The 25,727-nt window shown below is 44.7% G+C and overlaps 1 protein-coding gene across 1 annotated transcript in view; it reads left to right on the top strand.

Moving 5' to 3' along the window:
• The window catches only part of NTN1 (netrin 1), a 214,637-nt gene that overhangs the window by 96,425 nt on the left and 92,485 nt on the right, over positions 1 to 25,727 (top strand). Inside the window, exon 3 of the mRNA XM_026654489.2 lies at positions 10,832 to 11,020. Within this exon, the coding sequence (XP_026510274.1) occupies positions 10,832 to 11,020 (189 nt within the window). The remainder of the gene's footprint in view (positions 1 to 10,831; positions 11,021 to 25,727) is intronic.

Raw genomic sequence — 25,727 nt, 5'->3', positions numbered from 1 at the left:
GGGGCGGGGCCGGGGCCCCGTGGAGTGTCCTCTTTTGGGACACTCCACATATGGTAACCCTAATTTATGCGTGTTCTTCCAAGGGATGGTAGAACTTAGATAAAATAAAATCTGACCCAAACTTTCATCTAAAACCACAGCCTGTCTCTTCACCTACAACACAATCTGAACTTTATGCAAGGTTTGAAAAAGCTTTTAAAAGGGGTTTTCTTCCATTGTGTCACAGGCAGTTCTGTGTTCCTGACTGAACTGAAGATTTCCAGCTGAATTTTGCAAGCCCAGCTGGCTTTGATGAACAACCAGACTTTTGGAAGCTTAGCTAAAGTAGTGCTGATTGAAAAATGGAGAGGCTGTGGTGCGCCATGAGGGATGCCACCCCCCTGGGAAGCTGGGCCCTTAGGAGCAAATGGGAGCATGAGGACTGGAACTACAACTCCCATGAGGCACTGCAGCAGCTCATGTAAATGCAGAGATTAATATTAACCTGACCCAAAATGAAACGTTTCGGTTTTCCTGATGGAAAATTCCACCAAAACTTATTTTGTGCTGTGGAAACTTTTGACAAAAAGTCATTTTTCAGTAATGTTTCATTTGAATTTTTTCAACCAGCCCTAAACCAAACCTCTGACTCTTCTGAGGTTTGGCTTTCTCTGTTTTTTGTACTATCTGCATTTAGCTGATACTAACTAGTTTGCACTTAGGCCTGGTTCTCCAGGTAAAGGCCCTTTCTGGAGGAACATGATGGAAATATTTGCATGTTTGCAGAATAAAATTAGCCAACATAGGGCAATTCAGGTCCAGGGCAACGTTGGAGACAAACAGTCGCTGCAAGTATCACTGCACGGTGAGACACCCAATGGCATTCTAGAGATCTCAGCAAATGACAATGTTCTTCTGTTCTGTACTTAACCTGTAGGTTTGGGTGTCTGCTAGGCATTTGCTGACCATATTGACAATTATTATTATTCCTATTGACAAAAGGAAGAAATTATGTAGGTTGGGAGATAACATGAGAAAGATTGGGTAGCCTTTTAGGGCACAGCTCATGAAAAGGAAGATCGAGAGGTGACTTGGTTACTTTGTACAAATACCTTCACAGAGAAAAGAGCAGGTAATAAAGAGCTCTTTAATCTAGCACAGAAAGGTATAATAAGAACCAATGGCTGGAGGTTAAAGCTAGGCAAAGACAAATGAAAAATAAGATACAAAAGGGTGATTAACCATTGGAACAAACTCCTAAGGAAAGTGGTGGATGTCTTGACATGCCGACCGGAGGTCTTTCAGGAAAATATGCTTTAGTCACACACGTTATTCGGCTCAACACAGGGGAAACAGTGAAATTCTCTAGCCTGTGTTGTAGCCTGATGATCTCATGGTTCCTTTTGGACATAAAAATTATGAAAATATATGATGTATAAACTAGCGTTGGGACACCTAGTTCCGATATGACAAACTCTCTGAAATAGCTCATAGATTCATAGATTCTAGGACTGGAAGGGACCTCGAGAGGTCATCGAGTCCAGTCCCCTGCCCGCATGGCAGGACCAAATACTGTCTAGACCATCCCTGATAGACATTTATCTAACCTACTCTTAAATATCTCCAGAGATGGAGATTCCACAACCTCCCTAGGCAATTTATTCCAGTGTTTAACCACCCTGACAGTTAGGAACTTTTTCCTAATGTCCAACCTAGACCTCCCTTGCTGCAGTTTAAGCCCATTGCTTCTTGTTCTATCCTCAGAGGCTAAGGTGAACAAGTTTTCTCCCTCCTCCTTATGACACCCTTTTAGATACCTGAAAACTGCTATCATGTCCCCTCTCAGTCTTCTCTTTTCCAAACTAAACAAACCCAATTCTTTCAGCCTTGCTTCATAGGTCATGTTCTCAAGACCTTTAATCATTCTTGTTGCTCTTCTCTGGACTCTTTCCAATTTCTCCACATCTTTCTTGAAATGCGGTGCCCAGAACTGGACACAATACTCCAGCTGAGGCCTAACCAGAGCAGAGTAGAGCGGAAGAATGACTTCTCGTGTCTTGCTCACAACACACCTGTTAATACATCCCAGAATCACGTTTGCTTTTTTTGCAACAGCATCACACTGTTGACTCATATTTAGCTTGTGGTCCACTATAACCCCTAGATCCCTTTCTGCCATACTCCTTCCTAGACAGTCTCTTCCCATTCTGTATGTGTGAAACTGATTTTTTCTTCCTAAGTGGAGCACTTTGCATTTGTCTTTGTTAAACTTCATCCTGTTTAACTCAGACCATTTCTCCAATTTGTCCAGATCATTTTGAATTATGACCCTGTCCTCCAAAGCAGTTGCAATCCCTCCCAGTTTGGTATCATCCGCAAACTTAATAATCGTACTTTCTATACCAATATCTAAGTCGTTAATGAAGATATTGAACAGAGCCGGTCCCAAAACAGACCCCTGCGGAACCCCACTCGTTATGCCTTTCCAGCAGGATTGGGAACCATTAATAACAACTCTCTGAGTACGGTTATCCAGCCAGTTATGCACCCACCTTATAGTAGCCCCATCTAAATTGTATTTGACTAGTTTGTCGATAAGAATATCATGCGAGACCGTATCAAATGCCTTACTAAAGTCTAGGTATACCACATCCACAGCTTCTCCCTTATCCACAAGACTCGTTATCCTATCGAAGAAAGCTATCAGATTGGTTTGACATGATTTGTTCTTTACAAATCCATGCTGGCTGTTCCCTATCACCTTACCACCTTCCAAGTGTTTGCAGATGATTTCCTTAATTACTTGCTCCATTATCTTCCCTGGCACAGAAGTTAAACTAACTGGTCTGTAGTTTCCTGGGTTGTTTTTATTTCCCTTTTTATAGATGGGCACTATATTTGCCCTTTTCCAGTCTTCTGGAATCTCTCCTGTCTCCCATGATTTTCCAAAGATAATAGCTAGAGGCTCAGATACCTCCTCTATTAGCTCCTTGAGTATTCTAGGATGCATTTCATCAGGCCCTGGTGACTTGCAGGCATCTAACTTTTCTAAGTGATTTTTAACTTGTTCTTTTTTTATTTTATCTGCTAAACCTACCCCCTTCCCATTAGCATTCACTAGGATAGGCATTCCTTCAGACTTCTCGGTGAAGACCGAAACAAAGAAGTCATTAAGCATCTCTGCCATTTCCAAGTTTCCTGTTACTGTTTCTCCCTCTTCACTAAGCAGTGGGCCTACCCTGTCTTTGGTCTTCCTCTTGCTTCTAATGTATTGATAAAAAGTCTTCTTGTTCCCCTTTATTCCCTTAGCTAGTTTGAGCTCATTTTGTGCCTTTGCCCTTCTAATCTTGCCCCTGCATTCCTGTGTTGTTTGCCTATATTCATCCTTTGTAATCTGTCCTAGTTTCCATTTTTTATATGACTCCTTTTTATTTTTTAGATCATGCAAGATCTCGTGGTTAAGCCAAGGTGGTCTTTTGCCACATTTTCTATCTTTCCTAAACAGCGGAATAGCTTGCTTTTGGGCCCTTAATAGTGTCCCTTTGAAAAACTGCCAGCTCTCCTCAGTTGTTTTTCCCCTCAGTCTTGATTCCCATGGGACCTTACCTATCAGCTCTCTGAGCTTACCAAAATCCGCCTTCCTGAAATCCATTGTCTCTATTTTGCTGTTCTCCCTTCTACCCTTCCTTAGAATTGCAAACTCTATGATTTCATGATCACTTTCACCCAAGCTGCCTTCTACTTTCAAATTCTCAACGAGTTCCTCCCTATTTGTTAAAATCAAGTCTAGAACAGCTTCACCCCTAGTAGCTTTTTCAACCTTCTGAAATAAAAAGTTGTCTGCAATGCAGTCCAAGAATTTGTTGGATAGTCTGTGCCCCGCTGTGTTATTTTCCCAACATATATCCGGATAGTTGAAGTCCCCCATCACCACCAAATCTTGGGCTTTGGATGATTTTGTTAGTTGTTTAAAAAAAGCCTCATCCACCTCTTCCACCTGGTTAGGTGGCCTGTAGTAGACTCCTAGCATGACATCACCCTTGTTTTTTACCCCTTTTAGCCTAACCCAGAGACTCTCAACACTTCCGTCTCCTATGTCCATCTCTACCTCAGTCCAAGTGTGTACATTTTTAATATATAAGGCAACACCTCCTCCCTTTTTCCCCTGTCTATCCTTCCTGAGCAAGCTGTATCCATCCACACCAACATTCCAATCATGTGTATTATCCCACCAAGTTTCAGTGATGCCAACAATGTCATAGTTGTATTTATTTATTAGCACTTCCAGTTCTTCCTGCTTATTACCCATACTTCTCGCATTTGTATATAGGCATCTAAGATACTGGTTTGATCTTTCCTCCCGGTTTTGTCCTGACCCTCCTTTCTCTCTGCCAATATAGCCCACACTCCCTCTCGTCTCCGACCCATCTCCCAGGTCTCCATGTTCCCCACTTACCTGCGGGCTTTGCTCACCTGTCCCCGTCGAACCTAGTTTAAAGCCCTCCTCACTAGGTTAGCCAGTCTGTGTCCAAATAGGGTCTTTCCCCTCCTCAAAAGGTGAACACCATCTCTGCCTAGCAGTCCTTCCTCAAATAGCATCCCGTGGTCTAGGAAGCCAAAGCCCTCCTGGCGACACCATCTTCGCAGCCAGGCATTCACCTCCATGATGCATCTGTCTCTGCCCGGGCCCCTACCTTTGACAGGAAGAATCGAAGAGAATACCACCTGCGCTCCAAACTCCTTCACCCGTACTCCCAGAGCCCTGTAGTCACTCTTGATCCGCTCAGTGTCACACCGCGCAGTATCATTTGTGCCCACATGGATGAGTAGCATGGGGTAGTAGTCAGAGGGCTGGATAATCCTCGACAATGCCTCCGTAACGTCTCGGATACGGGCTCCCGGCAGGCAGCATACCTCCCGAGATGAAATGTCAGGGCGACAGATGGGCGCCTCCGTCCCCCTCAGCAGAGAGTCTCCGACCACCACTACCCTACGTTTCCTATTCGCAGTGGTGGCAGCAGACCTCCCAGCCTTAGGGGTACGAGGCTTCTCCTCCTTTACTGTAGGGGGTGATGCCTTCTTTCCTGTATCAAGAAGAGCATAACGGTTACCTATTACCACAGCGGGAGGGTTCGGAGCAGGGGTGGAGCACTGCCTGCTGCCAGAAGTAACCAGCTGCCAGTGTCCACCCTGAGCCATCTCCTCCTCCACCAGTGGTGTATCAGCAGTCCTGTGTCCTGGGACAGCTACCTCAGCTGTCTCCACATGGACACTGTCCAGGAATTGCTCGTGGATTCGGATGCTTCTCAACCTAGCCACCTCCTCCTGTAGCTCTCCCACCTGCTGCCTGAGAGATTCCACCAGCAGGCACCTTTCACATTGGATGGTCCCCTCAGCCTGGATATCAGTAAGTGGAAATTGCAAGTTACAGTCTCTGCAAAACCACACCAGGATCTGGGTAGAAGCATCCATGCTCAGGCGCTCTGTCTGGCTACAGGCGCAGGTGGAGGAGACAGAAGCAGTGCTGGCACAGGTGTTGCGGGTCTTCCTAACCATCGTAAGCCTCCCTCTGTCAAACTCCCGTCTGCAGCCCCCTGTCCGCAGAGGCTTCCTGGTTTCAAACCTTCCTTTGAAGCTCACAGCTTCCAACTGTCAGCCACAGCACACGGTCCTTCAAACAACCAAACAAACAAACAGACTGCCAAACACAAGCTCAGCACACAGCAAGTAACCCCCAAACACAAACAAACACACACTGCAGACAGTCACTTACCCCAAAAGGGTGCTGTATTGCTCCTCCTTCACCTGGAGAACTCCCTTGCGAAACTCCCTGTTAGCTCATGACCAAGGTATAGATGGGAGCCAACCATCTTCAAATCCTTCCCACTCTGCTCTGCTCAAGGCTGAAGCATGGATCCAGTCTCATCTACACTTAAAGATGAACCATGCTTTTAGTGATGTGTCAGGGGTCTGCTCTGATGTAGCCATGTCCCCCAACATGGCTCTTGCAAAAGGCCCATCTAGGCCTCAGTTCCTTCACATTTATCTTTATTCAATGTGCCACCATTATTCCACCTCCCTGCATGCTATTGTAAGAGGGAAATGGCCTGGCTACTTTTCGGTCAGATCAAACCTTTCCCAACAGGCATCATAAAGCACAGCAGGCTAACTACTGTAATTGCCAGTTAGTCCTGGCCAGTGGCCAGCTGAACATAGTGCCAGAGTATTCAGTGACTGGGCATTCAGGAATAGGATGGAAGACAATAGTTTCTAATAAATCCGGTCTTCTCATGAAATTACAGTCCGTATTAGCCGCACTTCCAATGGCCGGCCTGATTAACAGGCCATGGTTTCTGCAAACAGGTGCATCGGAAGGGGAAGGAATAAATGGGCACAAGTGTGTGTGTGTGTGTGTGTCTGCAGCAGTATGCAATAGGATGACGATTATGGAGCTGCAGGTCCAACAAAAAGCCCACAGAGCTGGCACTGCCTGACACTCCATAGGGATCATTCCACAGCAAGGATAAGGAGGCAGGAAAATTAAATGTTATGGTTCATGGTTCCCCCTCTTCTCCGGGCTCAGAAAGGAAGGGTGGCGGGTGGGGGAGGGAAGAAGGTTCTTTGTTCCCACGTTTTGTATCTGAGCTGGACATATATGGAGACGTGTATCCTGGTGCAGCCCCCTCCCCCCCCCCCAAACAATGCAGAAGTTTGCTCTAAGTGCAGGGGTGTGTTGTGTACAAGAAATGGAGCTGTGGGGAATGAAGATCCTTTGGCAGTTTGAACATACAGAGGAGGGAAGCAAGAAGAGAAAGGGAGGAGATAAAGGAGGCGGAGAGGGTGAGAGAACCAGAAACAAAGCTTGTGGAAGCTATTGGTGTGTGGGTGGAGGGAGGGGACCATTTGGTATGTTGAGGGAGCTAACAATAGTGTGAGCAGTGTGTGGGCGGGGGAGGGGAATCTCCTGGGAAGGGTAGGCTGGCTGGCACTAAGGTGCTTTCATTGAAGGTAAGGCTGAGGCCAGGCAGACGGAAGTGAGCAGGGTTTGCAGAATGGCGCACGTGAGAAAGAGCCATGAGAGAGAGGAAGGTAAAATGCAGAACTGGCCCCCCAACAGCAACGGTTCCTCCCCACTGCTGTGCAGGGCTATGGAGTCCCCTCCAGGGGTTCGCTGAGGTACCGCCAAACGTTCTATGAGCAGTGAGTGTGTATGTGCCATGCGAATCTTTAAGCCCCTTAGTCTCCTGCTGCTGACGGGGAGCCTGAGCTGCTTGCTTCTTTCAGCCTCCGCTGTTGGTTTCTGCTTCCAAGGTCCTTTGCAGGGAAAAGGGCTAGAAAGTTTTTCTTTTCAGTGAGAGCGGAGATTCACCTGCCCCTGCATTAGGAGAGGGGGCTATGATGGGCCCGAAAGGCTGGCTATGGCAGAGCACAGGGGAGTGGGCCTGGGGCTTGGAGACATTGGCAACAAAACACTTCAGTGCTTTCCCCTCACAAAAAGTGTAACACCTTCACCCCCCCACCCCAAGTCCTCTTACTGTAGTTTCAGCTGTATAAAGAAAAAAATTGCAAGAAAAAAAAAATCCAGAACATGCTGAATGCCTGGATCCTATTTTTGTTCTAGATGAGAGCCTCGTTAGTTGCACTTGTACTACTTGTGAAGGTTTTTAAGGCCCGGCTTGACAAAGCCCTGGCTGCAGGGCCAGCTCTAGGATTTTTGCTGCCCAAGGCAAAAACAATTTTGGCCGCCCCCCCCCCCCGTTTTTTAATTATCCCCACCCCCGGCCCCGCCTCAACTCCGCCCCTTCCCCAAATCTCCAGCCCTGCCTCCTCCCCCCAGGCTCTCAAGCCTGGGAGGGGGAGCAGTGGCGCGCGAAACAACTGTTTCGCGCGCCGCGGCCGCTCGGGATCTCCCCCTCCCTCCCAGGTTTGAGAGCCTGGGAGGGAGGGGGAGACTCCGAGTGGCCGCGGCGCGGGCGTCGCTTCTCCCCCTCCCTCCCAGGCTCTCAGGCCTGGGAGGGAGGGGGAGCAGCGGCGCGCGAGCGGCAGCGGAGGTGAGCTAGGGTGGCCGGGGCACATTTTTAGGGGCGGCATTCTGGCGCCGGCCATGCCGCCCCTAAAAATGTGCCGCCCCAAGCACCAGCTTGTTTTGCTGGTGCCTAGAGCCGGCCCTGCCTGGCTGGGATGATTTAGTTGGGAATTGGTCCTGCTTTGAGCAGGGGGTTGGACTAGATGACCTCCTGAGGTCCCTTCCAACCCTCATATTCTATGATTCTATGATTCTATGAATGTATCTGTTGTGCAGGCAAAACCCTACCATCAGAAATCCCCCCCATGCCAACAGGTCGTTGTCTTCCTAGCAGGGCACATATAGCAGGTGAGCCCGGCTAAGGAGATAGTCTGAGTGTTTGGCTTGAAGTCTCATAGCCGGTTGGTGTTAATGGATTCCAGTGGCCGGGAATATCCTGAAAGATAATCTCAGTGCTGCTCCTAGTGTTAAGAAAGTTTTTTATTTCACGGGGCAGAGATGCTGCTTTGGGATTGGAGGGGGCTAGTTCAAGCCCCAGCAGGCCTCACAGCATCAGAGAATGAAACAAAATACAGAACAAAAACACAGAAAGCCTTTTCTGCCCTGCTGTTCTAGGCAGATAGGGTATTTTGCTCCCCAATAGGGATAGGTTGGTTGCAAGTCAGGAGCAGAACAGTGACTGCTCAGAAAAAATAAAATGGAACCGCACTGTAATTTTTTAGGCTGAAATTTGATAATTAAGCAAATACCACAAGTCTTTGTCTTGGGCAAGGAGCATGAGGTAAACAGGAAGGAATGGGATTAAGATGTCTCTGTTCTAAAGGAAGGTGACGAGAGCTCTGACACCTTCCCTTCGCAGAACGGAGAGGCCCAGATGTGGGTTTGCATTGCTTTGCTGCATTGTTCAACGCTGTAGGGCAAATAAAAGCAAAGGGAAAAGAAAACAAGCTATAAAATACTCTGCAAAGCACACAGTTCTTGCAACTGCCTCTTGACAGCTCTGGGGAATGGCAGGGGAGGGGCTGAGCTTTTGATGTTCTCTTCTTAGTTTTCTTTTGTACTGGCCCTTGTTAAAAATAGCCAGCATGTTGACATTAGGTTGCATATGGCAGAAAGATCTGGCATCTCCTGGCAGGTTCAATCATGGCGTAACTACTCAACAGAGAGGACTGCTTGGTATTTAACTAACAATGTCAGGTTGGCCCAATCCCTGCAGCAGGCTGAGAACGGCTGGTGTGAAGGAGCGGGAGGTTGCATTGTAATGTTGTGATCTAGACACACAGTGAATGGTGAGACTACAGAATCCAAACCTTTCTAGAAATGTTAAAGGGGAAGGTTTGATAGAACTATTTCAGATCCTTAGAATGCACACAAACTGAGCATCTCCGAACTGTACAGCAAGTGTGTGTGGTGGGAAAGGAGAGTTTGCCTCTGACACTTTAAAAGTGGGGTAGAGACTGGGGAGAGGGGAGGCATGTCTTAGGAATGTGCTGAACAATTACATACTGGTGAACTGGACTCCACAGGCTCAGGAGATGTCTGTCCGGCTGCAGGATGTTCTGTATTTAACACTAGTTAATGAAATGTCGCTTCAAGAGCAAATCAGAGGGTAGATGATAACAGTCGCATGGCGCTCTAATGTTACTCCAGTGAAGCTGACAGTCACAAATGTTTCTGACTGCAAATGGCAGAAGCCTATCAAAGGCAGGCACCACCATTTTAACTAGACACGGGCCTCGCCCCCAAAGCTCAAATCTGCATCCAAAATTCAAGCACATTTTGATTCAGGCTCTTCCTTCTGGCCCATCTGACTGACTATAAGAGGGGAGGGTCAAGGGGTTCCACTTCCTGCGCTGTTATCCCGTCGTGAGGGTGTAACCTCAGAAGGTTGGGATAACCCCTCTGAAGCTGATGTGCTTCCCCAAACTCTCCATGCCCCAGGAGTCTCCAATACTCAGTTGGAAATCTCTCAGGGTATGTCTACACTGCAGTTAAAAACCTGTAGCTGGCCCGTGCCAGCTGACTCAGGCTCACGTGGCTTGGGCAGAGGGGCTGTTTAATTGTGGTGCAGATGTTCAGGGTTGTTCTGGAGCCCGGGATCTATGACCCTGCAAGGTGAGAGGGTCACAGCTTGTCCCAAACACCTACGCTGCAATTAAACAACCCCGTAGCCTGAGCCCCATAAGCCTGAGTCAGCTGGCACCAACCAGCCGCGGGATTTTAATTGCAGGGTAGACATACCCTCAGGAGCTGGTTTCTTCAGTGGCTTGCTACCCTTAAGGCTGGGAAAGCAACCCTTCCCATGGTATTTTGGCACTTCCACTCCCAGTCTCAGGTGCAAGGGCAAGATCATGAATGTAACAAATTACTGTCTTTTTAAATTTAACATGCACATTGCATTGAGGGCCAACCAGGCTGGGTCCCATTGTTCAAGCTGCTGTATAAACATATGGTTAACGTCACTCCCAGCCCCAAAGGGCTTACAGTCTAGGCTGTGTAAGTCTGGAGCAACACCACTGACTTGTTTTCCAGTGTCTGAAAGAAAAATCTGGTCCCTTTGCATATTTGTAGGGAGTTTCAGATTGATTCTTGTTCATAGAAACCAGATTGACCTGCTAATGTCCAGCTTCCTCCCCCTCCTTAGCCTCTGTGGTAAAGGCCAGTAGTCTACATTTGGTCCATGGCATACTGAGATCCAGTTTCCCCATGATCAGGGGTTGAGTCTGTCATTAGGAATCAAGGGGCTGAGATATAGCTCTGCATTGGTTCATGAGACTCATGTACCACAAGTGGCAACTTTTCTGCTTTTTGTCTCCTTTCCTGCAGCTTGTAACTGCAACCTTCATGCCCGGAGATGCCGCTTTAACATGGAGCTCTACAAGCTTTCAGGCCGCAAGAGCGGAGGGGTCTGCCTTAACTGCCGGCACAACACGGCGGGCCGCCATTGCCACTACTGCAAAGAGGGCTACTACCGGGACATGACCAAGCCGATCACCCACAGGAAAGCATGCAAAGGTATGCAGGGAAGGAATGCCTAAGGTGATGTCTGGGATACTGAACAGACTGTTCCCCCCAACCCTTCCCTTCCTGTCTTATCTCCATAGCTGTTTCTGTTGTTAGTCTATTCCCACTCTACCTTCTCAAAGGCCAAACCACAAAAATACCTCTTCCTTCACCCCCTCACACCTTTTTCTCCACCTCACCTTATTCCCCACAGCCATACTCACCAGACCTGCCAAGCCCTGGCTATTTAGAAAGAGAGTTTGAAGGTAGCTTTTAAAAGCAGCTCTGCTCTGAGGATGAAAGATTTTGCAATGTCTATTTCAAGAAGATGTTTTGGGTCATATTTTTAAAGCGATCTTAACCAAACACCAAGCTGCGCCTGCCATTTAGATGGTACAAAGCCACAACTACCTGATGTGCATGGACATAAATTTGACTTGTGCAGATTTAGAGGCTGTTTCTGACAAATGGGTGACCCGCTCAAATCTCACTCATTGGGGGAAAAAAGGTCTTTTATTGCACCTGTCATAGCTTAAGAGAGAGACACATATACACTCACATATTCAGTGGGTTTGAGCGGCTATTCACAACACGTGTGACCAGGCAAGCAAAAACAAACAATGAAATGGAAAAGAAAACGCAGCCAAAGGAGAAGAAAAACAAAGGTGTTCACGGATTGCTACGGTTATTCAGATCAGCAAAGGGATCTCTGACATTAAAAACCAAAGCTCTGGTCCCCCGCCTCCCACACCTTCTCACAGGTGTGCATACCAGCAAACAGTGGGCTCCATTCAACAGGCTTAGCATCAGGGAGGACAAAGGTCATATCTCTTACGAATCCATATATCTGCTGTACACACAACATAGGTCGCAAGCATTAGGGAGAGAAAGGAAAAGAGAATATTTAATCCATGTACCAACAGCTTTGTTCCTCTGGACAAAATAATAATAAAAAGGGAGGCAGGGGGATCTATTACAGCTCAGCGGACCAGGCAATAATCATTTAATTTTTCTGATGTGATGTTTTAATTTTCCCCTTTGTTGGAAATGAAACTGCCATAGGTGATTTGGGCTCGAGCCAGAACTCTAAGGGTTCCTTGAGAGCATAGGAGGATCTGTTGGGTTAGCCCCTAAATTCTAGTACTCTGGAATTCCACAGACATTGTGTCGTCATTCGATCTGGGCTTGCTCAAATGCCCTTTAATTGATTTTTCAAACCATTTTTATTTGGCGATATTGAGACAGGCACCTGCTGCAGAATGCGAAGGCAGCTGTCCTTTTGTGTACGTATGAGCAGAGGCGATGGGGGGGGGCGGTGACTTAGGTTACAGTGAGCAACAGTTAGTCTTGGGGAGGTGCTCCCTTAAGAGTTCATGGTCAAAGGAGGCAGGGAGTGGGTGGAGAATGGGCATGTCTGAGGATACATGGGCTTAGGTGGGATTCTGACCCTGTACATGAGGTGCTTAGCAATGCTGTCTACTTTCTAGGCTGCGTGCCTTGTACTAGCCAGGTGTAGGTGGTGGCTGCACATTAACACTCTCACTATCGTTGGGTTGGAGTCCTCAGCACCCCAAGTCCTGCTCAGCCTTTTCTAAATTGTGGGTATACAGGGTAAGGAAGGATCAGACCATGAAAATCAGGCCTGGTTTCAACTCTCGGCCAAGCTGGTGGGAGGAAGATGAATTACATGCCTGAGATGCCCTGTTCAGAAAACAAAGATACCCAACTGACAATAGGTAGTTCGTAGGGCTGGCTGGAAAATGGATTTCTTTTCCACAGGAAAATTTTGTCTTCTCATGGAAAAAACTGAAAAACGGTGACTGAAAACTGAAAATTTTTGGCTCAAAATGGCAAGTTTTGGCTGAAAAGTCTTGGGTTTTCATTTTTTCAATTAAAACTCCAAATTTTCTATGGAAAACAGACCTTTTTGTTAGGTTGATGGCTTTGTTTACCTTTTATGTAAAATGTACTTTCATTGTCTCTGCCTGATGACCAGGCTGGTTAGACTACCAAACACACATCTCTTTGTCTAGGGCAGACTGGGCTTATGCATTGCTTGCCAAATACATTTTAAGAACATAATTCTAGCCCATATTCATAATTCCTCGTACACACCCCATACATACATCACGAAGTAATATTAATAATCAGTGAGTTATTAGTTTTCCAGTGATGTATTACATGCCACTTTAAGTATATATCATGACAACCGTGTGTTAGGTGCAGTGAGTGTATCAGTCCTAACAAGAGTTGCTAACACAGAACAGTGAACCACCGGTGGGCCTCTGTGTCACACTCTCTTCACCCCTCATTCTTCCATACACCCTAAATACCTGCTTCTAGTAGGATTCAGATATTGACCCATCAGCCTGGCCTGGTCACTTTCAGCTACTCCAATCCTCCCTGTAATTTACCTGAAATAGACATAATTCTCTTTAACCCCTGGTACGCTGGAGCAGCTGGCTATGGGATTTTTACCAAAAGAGTGGTGTTTGGGGCGACACCTCCCTGCTTCCTATGGAAAACCTGACAGTCATTCAATACCCTGCAATAGGCAGCAGTCAAGTCCTGCGAATTTGGTGTTTACACTATGATTGCCTGGTACTAGCTGGTGACATGGCCTTACTCCTGAAATACCCAGGGATTTGCTCACATGCTTCTAATGATGTCACAACGACGATTCTGCTCCTGTTTGTTTACTCTTGGGAGCATTCCATTGGTATCCGCTAATGCTAGCGCCGCTGCAAACTCCATGTCTAATTTACTTTTATTTTCAACACAGGCTTGTCATTTTTTGTCAGTTACTGGATCTCAAAGGAATGCAAGTTTGTCTCTGGAAGCCGGGATTGTTGCCTTTTTAACTTGTTCTTTTTTTTTCAGGTGGAACATAAAACTTATTTTATTGCCTCTGGAAGAAACCGGATAAAATTTTCCAAAGTACCTAAATCCCAGCGGAACGTAGGTTCCTAAGTGTCTTAGCTGCTTTCCCCCATGGTAGATATTATGCCCAATATTCAGTCCAAAGCACTAAAGCTTTAGCGAGTGGAAAGGAACTATTTTGGCTTGGCTTTACCAGGGCCAAGTCTCCTGGCTGCATGTGATGGTAGCAGAATGCACCCTTCTTATCTAAGGGGGTTTCCCCAGTGCACCAAATCCAGCTGTCACAATGTTCAGGGTCTAAATCCAATGCTGCTTCCAGTGAAGTCAATGGACATTTTGCCATCAACTTTGGTGATAGCAGGATTAGATTCCATTATGCAGGGAATGGGCTGCTCTTGTGAGCCCAGCTGTGTGGAAGGAAAGACTTTTGATGTAGCATCAGCTCAGGATCACTTCACTACAGTCAGCCAAATGGCAATTTACACCAATGCTCCTCCCCCTCCCCATCCTCCAAGCTCTGGAGTCCCTTAAATTTGGCCCAAATCAATAGGCTGCCTCCATTATGCCTTTCAGCAATGGTCAGAGTCCCTGCGCTGGGTTGTGCTGACTGCTGTTGATACTCTGATATCAGTGCTCTAGGGGAACGGGCGGGTGGTTCTTTACTGCTGACTATTCCTTCTCACAGCAAATATTTGGTTGGGCATAGGATAGAATGGCCATGAAAACGGACTTATCTTTTTATCCCCCGGAGGTGTCCCCCTCCCTGAAGCTCACTGATGGAGCAGTTTTCCATTGCCACTGGTGTACCTATTCTCCATGCCTGTCAAGCCAGCATCTTCCACAGGCACAAAAGGTGCAATTCATCCCTGTAAAAAGAGACAGCACAAGTCCCATGCAGCACCCCCCATGGTGGTACATACACCAGGTGCTATCTCTTGGCATAAAAATGAAGTTCCACCTGATTGAGGCAGTATGGTCTTGTGGTTAAAGCCCATAGTTAAGCTTAAAGAGATCCTAGTTCTAGTTCTGCCAGTGACTTGGTGTCTGTTTGGACAGTGACTTAACCCCTCTATGCGTCAGTCTCCCCATGAGAATAATGCTTACCCACCTTTGTAAAACACTTTGCAATCCTAATTAATTCTACTAAATTCACTTTGCAATGAATTTATTTTGATGTGGCTTGTTCTTGAATAGCTCCTGCTCTTGAATTAGAGATCAACAAATTTGAATACTTTCCCCCACCCTCTATAGTTTATAACAAAACTCCGGCTATTGGAGCTAATAGATACAAAGGTACGTAATAAATATGCTAACGATTGAGAAGCCCCTGACTCTCCAGCTATTCAGCACAATTTCACAGTAGTTGGAATGGTTTATTGTTGGTATAATCTATTGTCCTATACAAACGCAGATGAAATGAAGTTTCCTGCAGAAAGGGGAATTCCTTTGAACCATCGTATTCCTGAGCTCTTTACAATACAGAGGCTTTTCGTTTTCCACTGTTGTTCTTTATGAACTTTGGCTCTATTATAAAATAATTTTTTAAAATGGTAAAATAATTGTTAAAAAGAGCTATCATCTAACAATTTCAGCCATTTCTCCATTGATAACAATATTAATTTATCATCTCACCAAACCATCTGTTGATGGGCTTGGCTCCCCCAGAATCTCATGTGGACTGAATGCATTTAAAATTAAGAAATTAACCACCCTATTGCATTTGCCATCAGCCTTACAAATGACTCATGTTTCTCTATAAGACTTGATTCTTTCAACCATTGCAATGCTCCATTCACATTTTACGTTTAACACATTTAATAAAATACCAGTGTCTTGTGAAAATAAAATTGATAGAGAACTGTCAAGCCAGCATGCAGCATACTTAATCATTCTTGCAAGCATATTTTGCCTGGTGTGAACTTATAACACGTGTTTGATAAAGGATCTGTTGGATATGTTTGTATGTAATAATTCAACTTCATTAATTCAACCTAACAGACACATTTAGCTAAATTGCTTTTCCTCATACGTGTGTTATTCATCTTTCACTCCATACTATAACAGGATTGCATTTCTTGATTTATTTTATATCTAATGGCAAGGTAAAAGAGAATGCTGGATGAACAAAATTGTGTTCTCTAAAGGGACACTTTCATATATCCAGTTGGGTCCTCAGAAATGGGTTTTTACAAAATGGGTTTTACCAAAGAGTTTTTAGAAATGTCTGCAGGGTGGATTTTTCTTAAAAAAATTCAATTAAAACATTTTTTAAAAAAAACCATAAATAGGTCCCTTGTTGTGTTTTGGTTCCCAACGTTGCACATTTGGCAAGTGTATGAAGATCAAATTGTGAATGAGCTGTAAACAGGAAGTAAAAATGACCCAGGTAGTTCTCCTGTCCAGACTAAGTGAAGCTTTTGTTAAAGGGGGAGAGGGGGCAGTGAACAAAGAGCATAATGAAAATGCATTCTTTTTAAAAAAATATTTCAGTTTTAATGATCCACTGTGGGCTTGGAAACGCAGGTAAGGAAACGTGTGTTTGTTTGGGGCTTGTAAGGATGACTTTTAACCTGACAGTGTCCTGTTAAAGAGTTACGCTCTTATGATCATGTTGATTTACTGTACATTTGCTTCCTTCCTGTTATCTTCTTACAAAGAAAGATTTCAATGGATGCAGAGGCTGCTTCCCAGACCCATGCAAGAGCCAGCACATGGCATGAAGGCACATGGAAAACTTTTTTACTAGACTGGCAGCCTGCTCAGCCAGACATTGCAATTTGGCTGCAAACCACATGCAAGGGAACTGGAACCAGATTGAGAAGGGATATTGCATGAAGTGGCAGTGTTGGGATTATGCCAGGCTCTCCAGGGCAGAGCCTGGAAGCAAAAGGAGCAGCCCTATTACTTCTGATGGTGGGTGGTCAGACAAAATGAGAGAAGCAAGTGGGTCAGGAAGGGGCCTTCATGTCTTTCAGGTTTAGAGGTCAGATTGCATGAGTGAGCCCGGTATCTCTTGGCTGATCCAAAGCCCATTGAAATGAATAGGAGTCTTTCTGTTGATTCCAGTGAGCTTTGGATCAACCCTAAATGAATATGATGCTCCTATATTCTAGCAGCTGAACTAGGAACTGGGGTTCCTTTCTGCATCTCTTCAGCTTATCCCAATATGCTTGACACTGTGTGTGAAAAACAGTTGGGCAAAAACCTATACAAATATCTTTTTAAAACATTTGTGTCCCAGCCTCTCCCTGACTTCAGTGGAAGCAGGATCAAGCCCTAAACCATGGAATCAAAGTTGGTCTTTCCTCCGAAATAAAGCTCCATGCTTACTTCGATTTACTTCCCCCCGACCCACCCTTACCTCTCAATGATGTTGCAAGTGAAATTCCACATCTCCAGCCTATGTAAACCCATTCCGTCATAAGCTATTATAAGTAGAGTAGATTCCATTAGCTCTTTTGATTAAATTCAGTCCTGATATTTGCCAGACTATCGGTCCTAATGTAATTATATTGAAACAGAGAACCTGTAGGGTTTTATAGCATTTCCATAAAACAGTTCTGCACTTTGAGGGGAAAGGATTTACATGCTTTTGATGAAAAGACGACAAGTGATATGAACCATGAATGCACTTATGCTGAAGTTGCCAATGTAAACCTATTGCAGAGGGGTGAGATTTGGCATAGGTAGGAGAAACAGCTAGATCGCCTAATGCAAGATTAAAAATTTCATTAAGAAAACAAATCTTCCCCCTCCAACTTGCAATTTCAGCTCAGTATCAACACAGAGTCTCAGCAGAATTGTAAATCTTCACTGAAGGATTATTACCCACCCTGCGTAAAAAGTTTGACCCTATCCTTCCTGAATTTACTGCCTTTCACTCATCCAGGCACAATATGGAAGTTTCCCTTTTGGAGACAGATTGGGCCAACTGTCATGTAGATTCCGTGATTTCTGTGTGCACTCCCACCTGTGTGTGTGTGCAGAGCCCCCAGTTTTGTATCTGCACACACAGTTTGGTATCTGTGCATGTGACGATTTCTCCAGGTTGCACACACGCATGCTGCTAATGGTAATACACCTGCTAATGGATGCACTGGCAGACACTGCAGGTGAAGTGAAAGAGGCCACTTGAAACTTGTTCTCCAGCATGTTATTTATTGCTGAGATAATCACCAGGCCTGGATCCCAGTAACTTTGCTCAGAGCCAGCTTCATGAAGATGGGGACTGTGGGGTCCTTGAGATCAAGAGGGAACCACCTAATGGCAACTAAACATGCTTGCTTTAAGGAAAGCCTTGTGCTGTCATTTGGTGAAATAACAGGGTGATTCCATCCTAACTCCTGCCTGGTATCAGGAAATAGAGTGCAGGCACTAACACCACCTAAGGGGCCTTTCAGACATTAAAGGGGCAGCATCTTTGACACTCCCGGGCTCTAAGCAGCCTGGTCGGAAGAGGGCCCCATAGCCCTGCCAAATGCCCAGAGCTAGCTCTGCTGTTTCACTTTGGCCCTTTCCTCAGAACATCAATGGGAGTTTTGCCCATTGGGACCATTCCTGGCTTTGTCACTGGTCTTCTTAGTAAGCTTGCGCAAGTCTTTGTGCCTCAGTTTCCCCATCTGTAAAATGGGGATAATGATACTGAGCTCCTTTGTTGTTGTTGTTGTTGTTGTTATAAAATGACTGGAAATATGAAACGAGGGAGAGGGTGAGTATGAAACAGATAACAAGGCAAATAAATTAAAGGAAAGAGAAGAGAAAACAAGACACAGCAGAGACTTTGTTGAAGGTTGTGCTAAGTGTTAAGATTCTGTTCTGATCCTGCACCACTCTTTCGCATGGGCTATCTGTACAATGCTTTTGTTTCACAACTTAAAGGGAGCATCACCCATGTTTTTTTCTTGCTTTCCTCTACAAAGACATTTGCCACTGCCAGAAGTAGGATGCGAGATGTGATGGACCAATGATCTGATGGGAACACCTGTGTTCCTAAGCTCTGTTCCCAACTGTCTCATGTTTTAGAGTCAGATTTACCTCCTTTCCACCCAACTGGGTGCTTAGTTCTGGTTAAACCTCAGAAGAAGGCTCAAATCGCAGGGTCAGTAAGGAAATGCACACAAGTGACTGGATAGGTATCTTATGCTTATCAAATCACAGGAACATCAGGAGTGACAGACTGAAACACACCACAGGTCCATCTAATCCAGTGCCCTGTCTTCAACAGTAGGCATTACCAGCTGATTTGGAAGAAGGTTCAAGGAAACCCAGAATGGACAATTGTGGAATAACATGCCCACAGTTAAAGTCACTCCTAATCCTCATTCAGAGGATGCCCTGAAGCAGGAATGTTTATTTCCCCCTCCCAGAACACTTGGCCTGCTTTTTTATTCAGTAGTTTGTTTTGCTTTTTAAATCCTTACTATTATAACTCTGGATACTGTTGTTAGCCCTATAAATGCCTAGTCCTTTCTTGAATCCTGAGAAGCTCTTGGCCTCGATGATATATTGTGGCAATGAGTTTCCCTGGACAATTGTTTACTGTGCGATGAAGAATTTCCTTTTATTGATTTTTAATTTGCCGCCTTCTAATGTCATGGAATGTCCCCTTGTTCCTGTACTTTGAGAAATGGTGAATGGAATTGCTGGACCTATCTTCTGTGTGCCATTAAGTATTTTGTATATCTTATGTCCGCTCTTATTCATCTCCTCTTTAAATTAAACAATCCAAGTCTTTGCAATCGATATCTGAGTTTTTTCTATGACTCTCATCATTCTAATTGCCTCCTTTTTTCCTTCTGCTTTCTTTCTGAGATGGGGTGACCAGAACAAAGCAGAGTTCCCCAGGTGAGAGCTAACCATTGATTTATATAATGGCATCATAATATTTCTGTATTATGCTCCATCCCATTCCTTATTCATCCAAACATTTTGTTTACTTTTTGGACCGCAGCTTCACACTGAGCAGAGGTTTCCATGTAGATGTTCACAGTGATGCCCAGGTCTTTTCCCAGAGTTGTTACATTAACTTAGAACTAAGTAAGGTGGTTCAAATTATTCGTTCAAAGGTGCATAACATCAACCAACATTGAATTCCATCAGATAGCATGCTGCCTACTCACCTAGCTTGGCTAGATCCCTCGGGAGTTCCTCACAATCTTCTCCATTCTTAACTAACCTCCATAATTCTGTGTCACCTGCAGTCTTTTTGCATCTGGAAAATTGGGCAAGAAATCACCCATCGCTAGTCCTCTGTCTTTTATGATTGCAAGTCGCTGACATCAAAATGTTACATCGTGAAACTGAACCTAGAGGCAATACTTAGATATGCTGAAGAATTTGCTTCTTTCTTACTGCCAGCCTCCTGCACAGCTCTGGCTCTGATGCCTTTCATGGCCAGAACTTTCACCACGCTTTGGCCTCAGCAGGTTGAGGAAGAGGGACACATTCTGCCCTTAGATGCATGCCTGGAGATCTCATTTCCTTTGGAGGGAGTTACCCTGTGTGTCCGAAGCAGAATTGGGCCCAAAAGAGTCACCCTTCATTATAAAAGCTCCCCCTTTTTCCTTTCCCTTCCTTCTTGAAGCTGGATCTGAGTCTGATATTAAGACAAAAGATGAGCCCAGTCCTCAGTGTTCGGATGAGTTTGGATCTGGTGCTTGTTCAGGACAACTTCTGATGAGGATTCCCAAGAACTCCTGTTACTACATTTAGCTGACCCAAAACTTCCCTAGCGTTGCTCTACATCGAGGCTTGGAACGATTAGATCGTTATCAGTAAATGTCAGTAAACATTGATTTGAACCATACATATACCAACCAACAAAAACTATTCCCATCGATAATCATCAAAATTTACAGATAGGCAAAGTAAGAAAAATGCTACTTGAGAACTCATTAGCATTTGATTGAAGGATATTTACTTTGCGTATTTTGATATGTGATATTGACACTTTGTGTTGTAACTTTAACTTTTCGAATCTCAGCGTCTATTGTTCTTGTATAATTATTATCTGCCCCCATAATTTTGCATACCTGTGAAAACTTAAATAGATTAAAAAATTAAAAGTGCTTCAAAATAAACATTGCTATTATCCATTGAAGTTATACAAAAATAAAAAATTGGATTCTGCCAAGCCTAGCTACCCCTTCCTTGAGATTCACCAGGGCATGGATTTACTTTATCTAATCTAGCTAAATGTTTATACCACCCTCATCACTGCAGTGTCTATGTCTGGGCATTCCAGATCCATGTGACCAAGTAGGTTATTTAGTTTTTGATAGGGTTACAAATGTCTAGCACTAGGTCATCGTTTTATTTATAAACATTGTCATCAGAAAAACAAATTCGGTGAAGGAGCTGAATTACAGAAGTGCCAGACCATCACATTGAAGGTTTCCTTATACAACAACATAACTCCTATAAGTTTTATATAGTCATTGTCCAAAACATTGCTGCAAGTTCTATTGTAAAATGAACTCTCTCTTTGGGAGGGTTGTGCCACTGGCTAACTATATGGCCTCGGGCAGGTCACTTCACCTTAGGTTCCGTGTCTGTAAAATGGGGATGATCATTTTTATGCCTCTTTAGTACAGCACTTTGAGAGCCTCAGATGAAAGTACTAAGTATGATTGCGCTTTAAAGTTATTTTTAACCAATTGAGGAGATATTGGTTCCAATTCAGCAAAACACTTAAAGCCCATACCTGTTCATACAGCACTTAATATGCATAACTTTAAGTGTATTTACTTTAATGGGACTTAAGCACTTGCTTAAAGTTAAGCAGATGCTTATGTACTATGCTGAATAGCGATGATTTGCTGAATCAGGGCTACAGTGAAGTATTTCTATTGCTCGGCACAGTTACCTAGAGGTTTCTAATACTTTAAAGCTAGATGGGACCCCATGAGAAAACCTCAATCTTGTTCTCCCCTTGGTGCATGTGTTCTCGTTCTAATGAAATATAATCCACCTGTATCATTAGCAAGGAACAAAAGCGAATACTGGAAACCACACGAGGCCCTTTTCTCTTCACAACCAACAGCGACCCACCGTCTCCACTCAAGTGCGTGGCTGTGTTGAAAGGTGTGTGTTTGAGATCTGCTCCCCAGGATTGCTAGGAACCATAGACAGCATGACACCATTTCATATTTTTAATCTTTGTTTAGCTAAAGCTTTCAGTATTTTCTTTCTTCACTGAACACTAATCCTCCCTATCTCTTACCCTGTAGGTGTCCTTGTGTCAGTGCTTGTTCTCAGTTCCTGCTCCTCTCTGACTTCCTTCTCTCCCTGACCTCAGTTCAGGACAACATAGTTAAATGCTATTCTGAATTGGAGCCAGTACGTTCAGAAAACACCATGCATATAGGGCGAGCGGAATGGCAGAGACCAGGGCTTTGCAAAAGCCATCTCCCCTTGAAGGAACATGAGCTGGGTGATGTTCTTTGCCACGCAGACTGAAGGCATCTGCCTCTTGCACCGGTTCCCTGCTGCTGCAGAACCTTAAACGCCAGATCCTCCCCAGTTGGCCCAGTAATTCATTACACACACACACACACAAAAAAAAAGCATGTCCATGCTTGGGTGATACACCTGCTAATAACATCACAGTGAGGTCACATCAATGCCAGAAATCACTTCAGCTACAGATGGCTTAAGGCTCCAGGGAACCAGTGATTTCACATATTGCTCCTCCCCAGCCTCCATCCTGGTATAATTTTATTTTCTTTCAACCCTTTTAACTCTTCAGAAACTCTTCAGAGGTGGCTCTTTCTGGAACTCTGGCTTTGTCAGATTTCACCCTGTGCAGGTCTGGAGCTATGAGGTTTTATTTCTTTATGGGGGAGAGGGAGTACAAGGTGATGAGTTAATTTCTAAACCAAGGTATTGCTTCAGAAGACCATGCCATATTTAAAACCGTCTTTCCACAGTGTTCTTCAGCAACACTTCCCTTTCTTCTGGGACATCTTCTCTTGAACATTCAGAAATTTCTGAGACTGTCTTACATTCCTGGTGTCAAATTTAAAACAGATAGAGCTTAGGGGAAGGGGAGGACCAGGAACAAGATGGGGCCTTTGACATCCCTTCAAAAAGGCTGAGAAGACATCTGGACATAAACAAGACGGTATCTCACTGGAACAATGTCTGACCTCCGGTGCAGTTCCCAGAATGTTGCTCCGACATGTCCGGTCGATTTCCCTAGTGAAATCTCCGAAGTCAGAGTGTGCCCAGTTACATCAGAAGTATTCCCAGACCCCCTGCTTTTTGATCATATCTCAGCCTAGCAGCAAGGCACATGTGTTTGAGTGTCCTGCCTGCTGGAGCGCCGAGAGACTGCTCTTCCACAGATGCTCTCTCTGTAATAGCATCGGCATTTGGCTTTCAGGAATGAGCTTGTTTCATTCAACAAAATAAAAGAAACAGGATGCACAACAACAGTCACATGACCACAGCCATGGTGGAGAAGAAATCCAGAGGAAGCTGCTTTGCGCTGACTAGAAATACCCTTTACTTTGCTGCTAGCCCTGACATTTTGGGGGGGAATGAAGGACCAGGGATGGGTAGCCAGGATTGAGAAACACGGACCTAACAATTACAGCGCTAACATAAAACTAATATTCTGCATCCAGAGCACCTCCAAAAGGAACAAGGACTGCACTGGAAACTTTGGGGGAAATCCTGGCCCCACTGCAGTCAATGAGAGATTTGCAATTGACTTCAGTAGGACCAGCCTTTCATCCTATATATATAAGAAGAGATTTTCAATGTTGCCTAAGGGCTCTAGGAGCACACATCTCTGACTTTATATGGGCCTTGTGCTCCTCATTCCCCTGAGCACCTTCAAAAATCTCCCCCATAATCATGAAAATGAAGGGAAATCTATTTTAAACATTGTGACAGGGTCAGCCCAGATGGCTACAGGAGAGTGTTAGAAGGCAGATATATTAGTCGCAGATTAAGTAGATCCCTTTTCCCTGGGTAAGGTAACAGGGGCAGTTCCAGAACAAGCAGGAACTTGCTGGAACCAACTAAGGCAGGCAGGCTAATTAGGACACCTGGAGCCAATTAAGAAGAAACTGCTAGAATCAATTAGGACAGGCTGGCTAATCAGGGCACGTGAGTTAAAACGGACCTCAGTTCAGTTTGTAGTGTGCATGCGAGGAGCTGAGAGTGAGAAGGCATATTGCTGGAGGACTGAGGAGTACAAGCATTATCAGACACCAGGAGAAAGGTCCTGTGGTGAGGATAAAGAAGGGAGGAGGCCATGGGGAAGTAGCCCAGGGAGTTGTAGCTGTTGCGCAGCTGTACCAGGAGGCACTCTAGACAGCTGCAGTCCACAAGGCCCTGGGCTGGAACCCAGAGTAGAGGGTGGGCCTGGGTTCCTCCCAACTCCTGATCAGACACAGGAGGAATTGACCTGGATGGTGGCTTCTACCAGAGGGGAAGGTCTCTGGGCTGTTTCCTGACCCACCTGGTGAATCTCTGATAAGCACAGGACCCACCAAAGTAGAGGAGGAACTTTGTCACAATATATAATTAAAATATGTATTTAAATATATATTAAGTTGGGCTCCCAAATCTGTATTTAGGCTTCTAAATAAAAGTGACCCTTTTTTTTTTTTTTAAGCATGCTTGTCACATGCAGATCCAACAGACTGCAATAGGCATTGTGGGTTCTTGGCACTTCAGAAACTCAGGCCATTCTTAATTTGCTGCTTAAAAATAGATTTAGGAGCCAAACTTCTGGCATCCAGGTTTGAAAATTGTGGCCTTTATATTTAATTCTTTCATCAAGAACATGTTACAAAATGAAATGTTAACGGCATGTTCTGGCCCAGATTTTCAGAAATGACTAGTGATGTAGGTGTAGACATATTGGAGGACCAACTTGAAACACCATAAAGGAGACCAGATTTTCACAAAGTGCTGAGCACCTGCCTCTGAAAATCAGTTGTCCCTCAGGTTTCAAGTTGGGCACCCCAAATCACTAGTCACTTTTGAAAACCTGGCACTTTATGCATATCTAGGAAAAAGGGAAAGAAAAATAAAAAAGTAGAGCTAGGCGAGAAATGGTTTTCCTGTCCCATGAAACACTGAGAAATGAAAAAAAAATTCCTGTCCCAAATCAGGATGAAAAGTTGAAATCCTCAAAAATATTTGCAAACAAACAAAAATGGTTCAGGCCAATTGAAACCTTTCATCATTTTGATTTTTGACCATTAATTTTTTTTTTACTATAATTAATTTAAATGTCAAACTGGAAAACCAGAACTTTTGTTGTGCATTTGTTGAAACAAAATGTTTTGAGAAGTTTGAAACTATTGCCAAAATGTTTGTGAGCTGAAAAATTGGTCCAAACTGACCCTTGTCCATGAACTGTTTCGGTTTCAACAATCCATCATTTTCTCATGAAAAATGTTTTGTCAGAAAATTCCCAACAAGCTCTAGAAATTACTTAAGTAGTGGGTCCAATCGAAACATTTCTGCAGGCCTGCTTCCCTTTCTCTCCAGTATTGCAGGAGCTCCCTGCTCTCCACAGTCTGCCCTGTGCTTTTGCCAGAGTTTTCTCATCCTCTGTGCTTAGCAAGTACACTTTGATCGATAAGCCAAGGAGTGTGAAGTGCTGTGTATGTAACAGCTGTATAATAGCAGCAACAGAATGCAAGCACTTAAGTCATGTCTACACTACAGCAGTACAGTAAGTTGCTGCAGCTGTGCCACTGTAGCAAGATAGGCCTTGTCTTCATTACCGCACTGCATTGGCGCTGCTGCATCAATACAGTTGCAACAGTGTAGCACATGTGGTGAAGACTCACTATAACTACGCCACCTCAACGAGAGG

Source organism: Terrapene carolina, unplaced genomic scaffold (genome assembly GCF_002925995.2).
Source record: "Terrapene carolina triunguis isolate 2854851 unplaced genomic scaffold, T_m_triunguis-2.0 Scaffold192, whole genome shotgun sequence".
NCBI classification, from domain to species: domain Eukaryota; kingdom Metazoa; phylum Chordata; order Testudines; family Emydidae; genus Terrapene; species Terrapene triunguis.
This window is presented reverse-complemented; position numbering and strand designations above follow the sequence as displayed.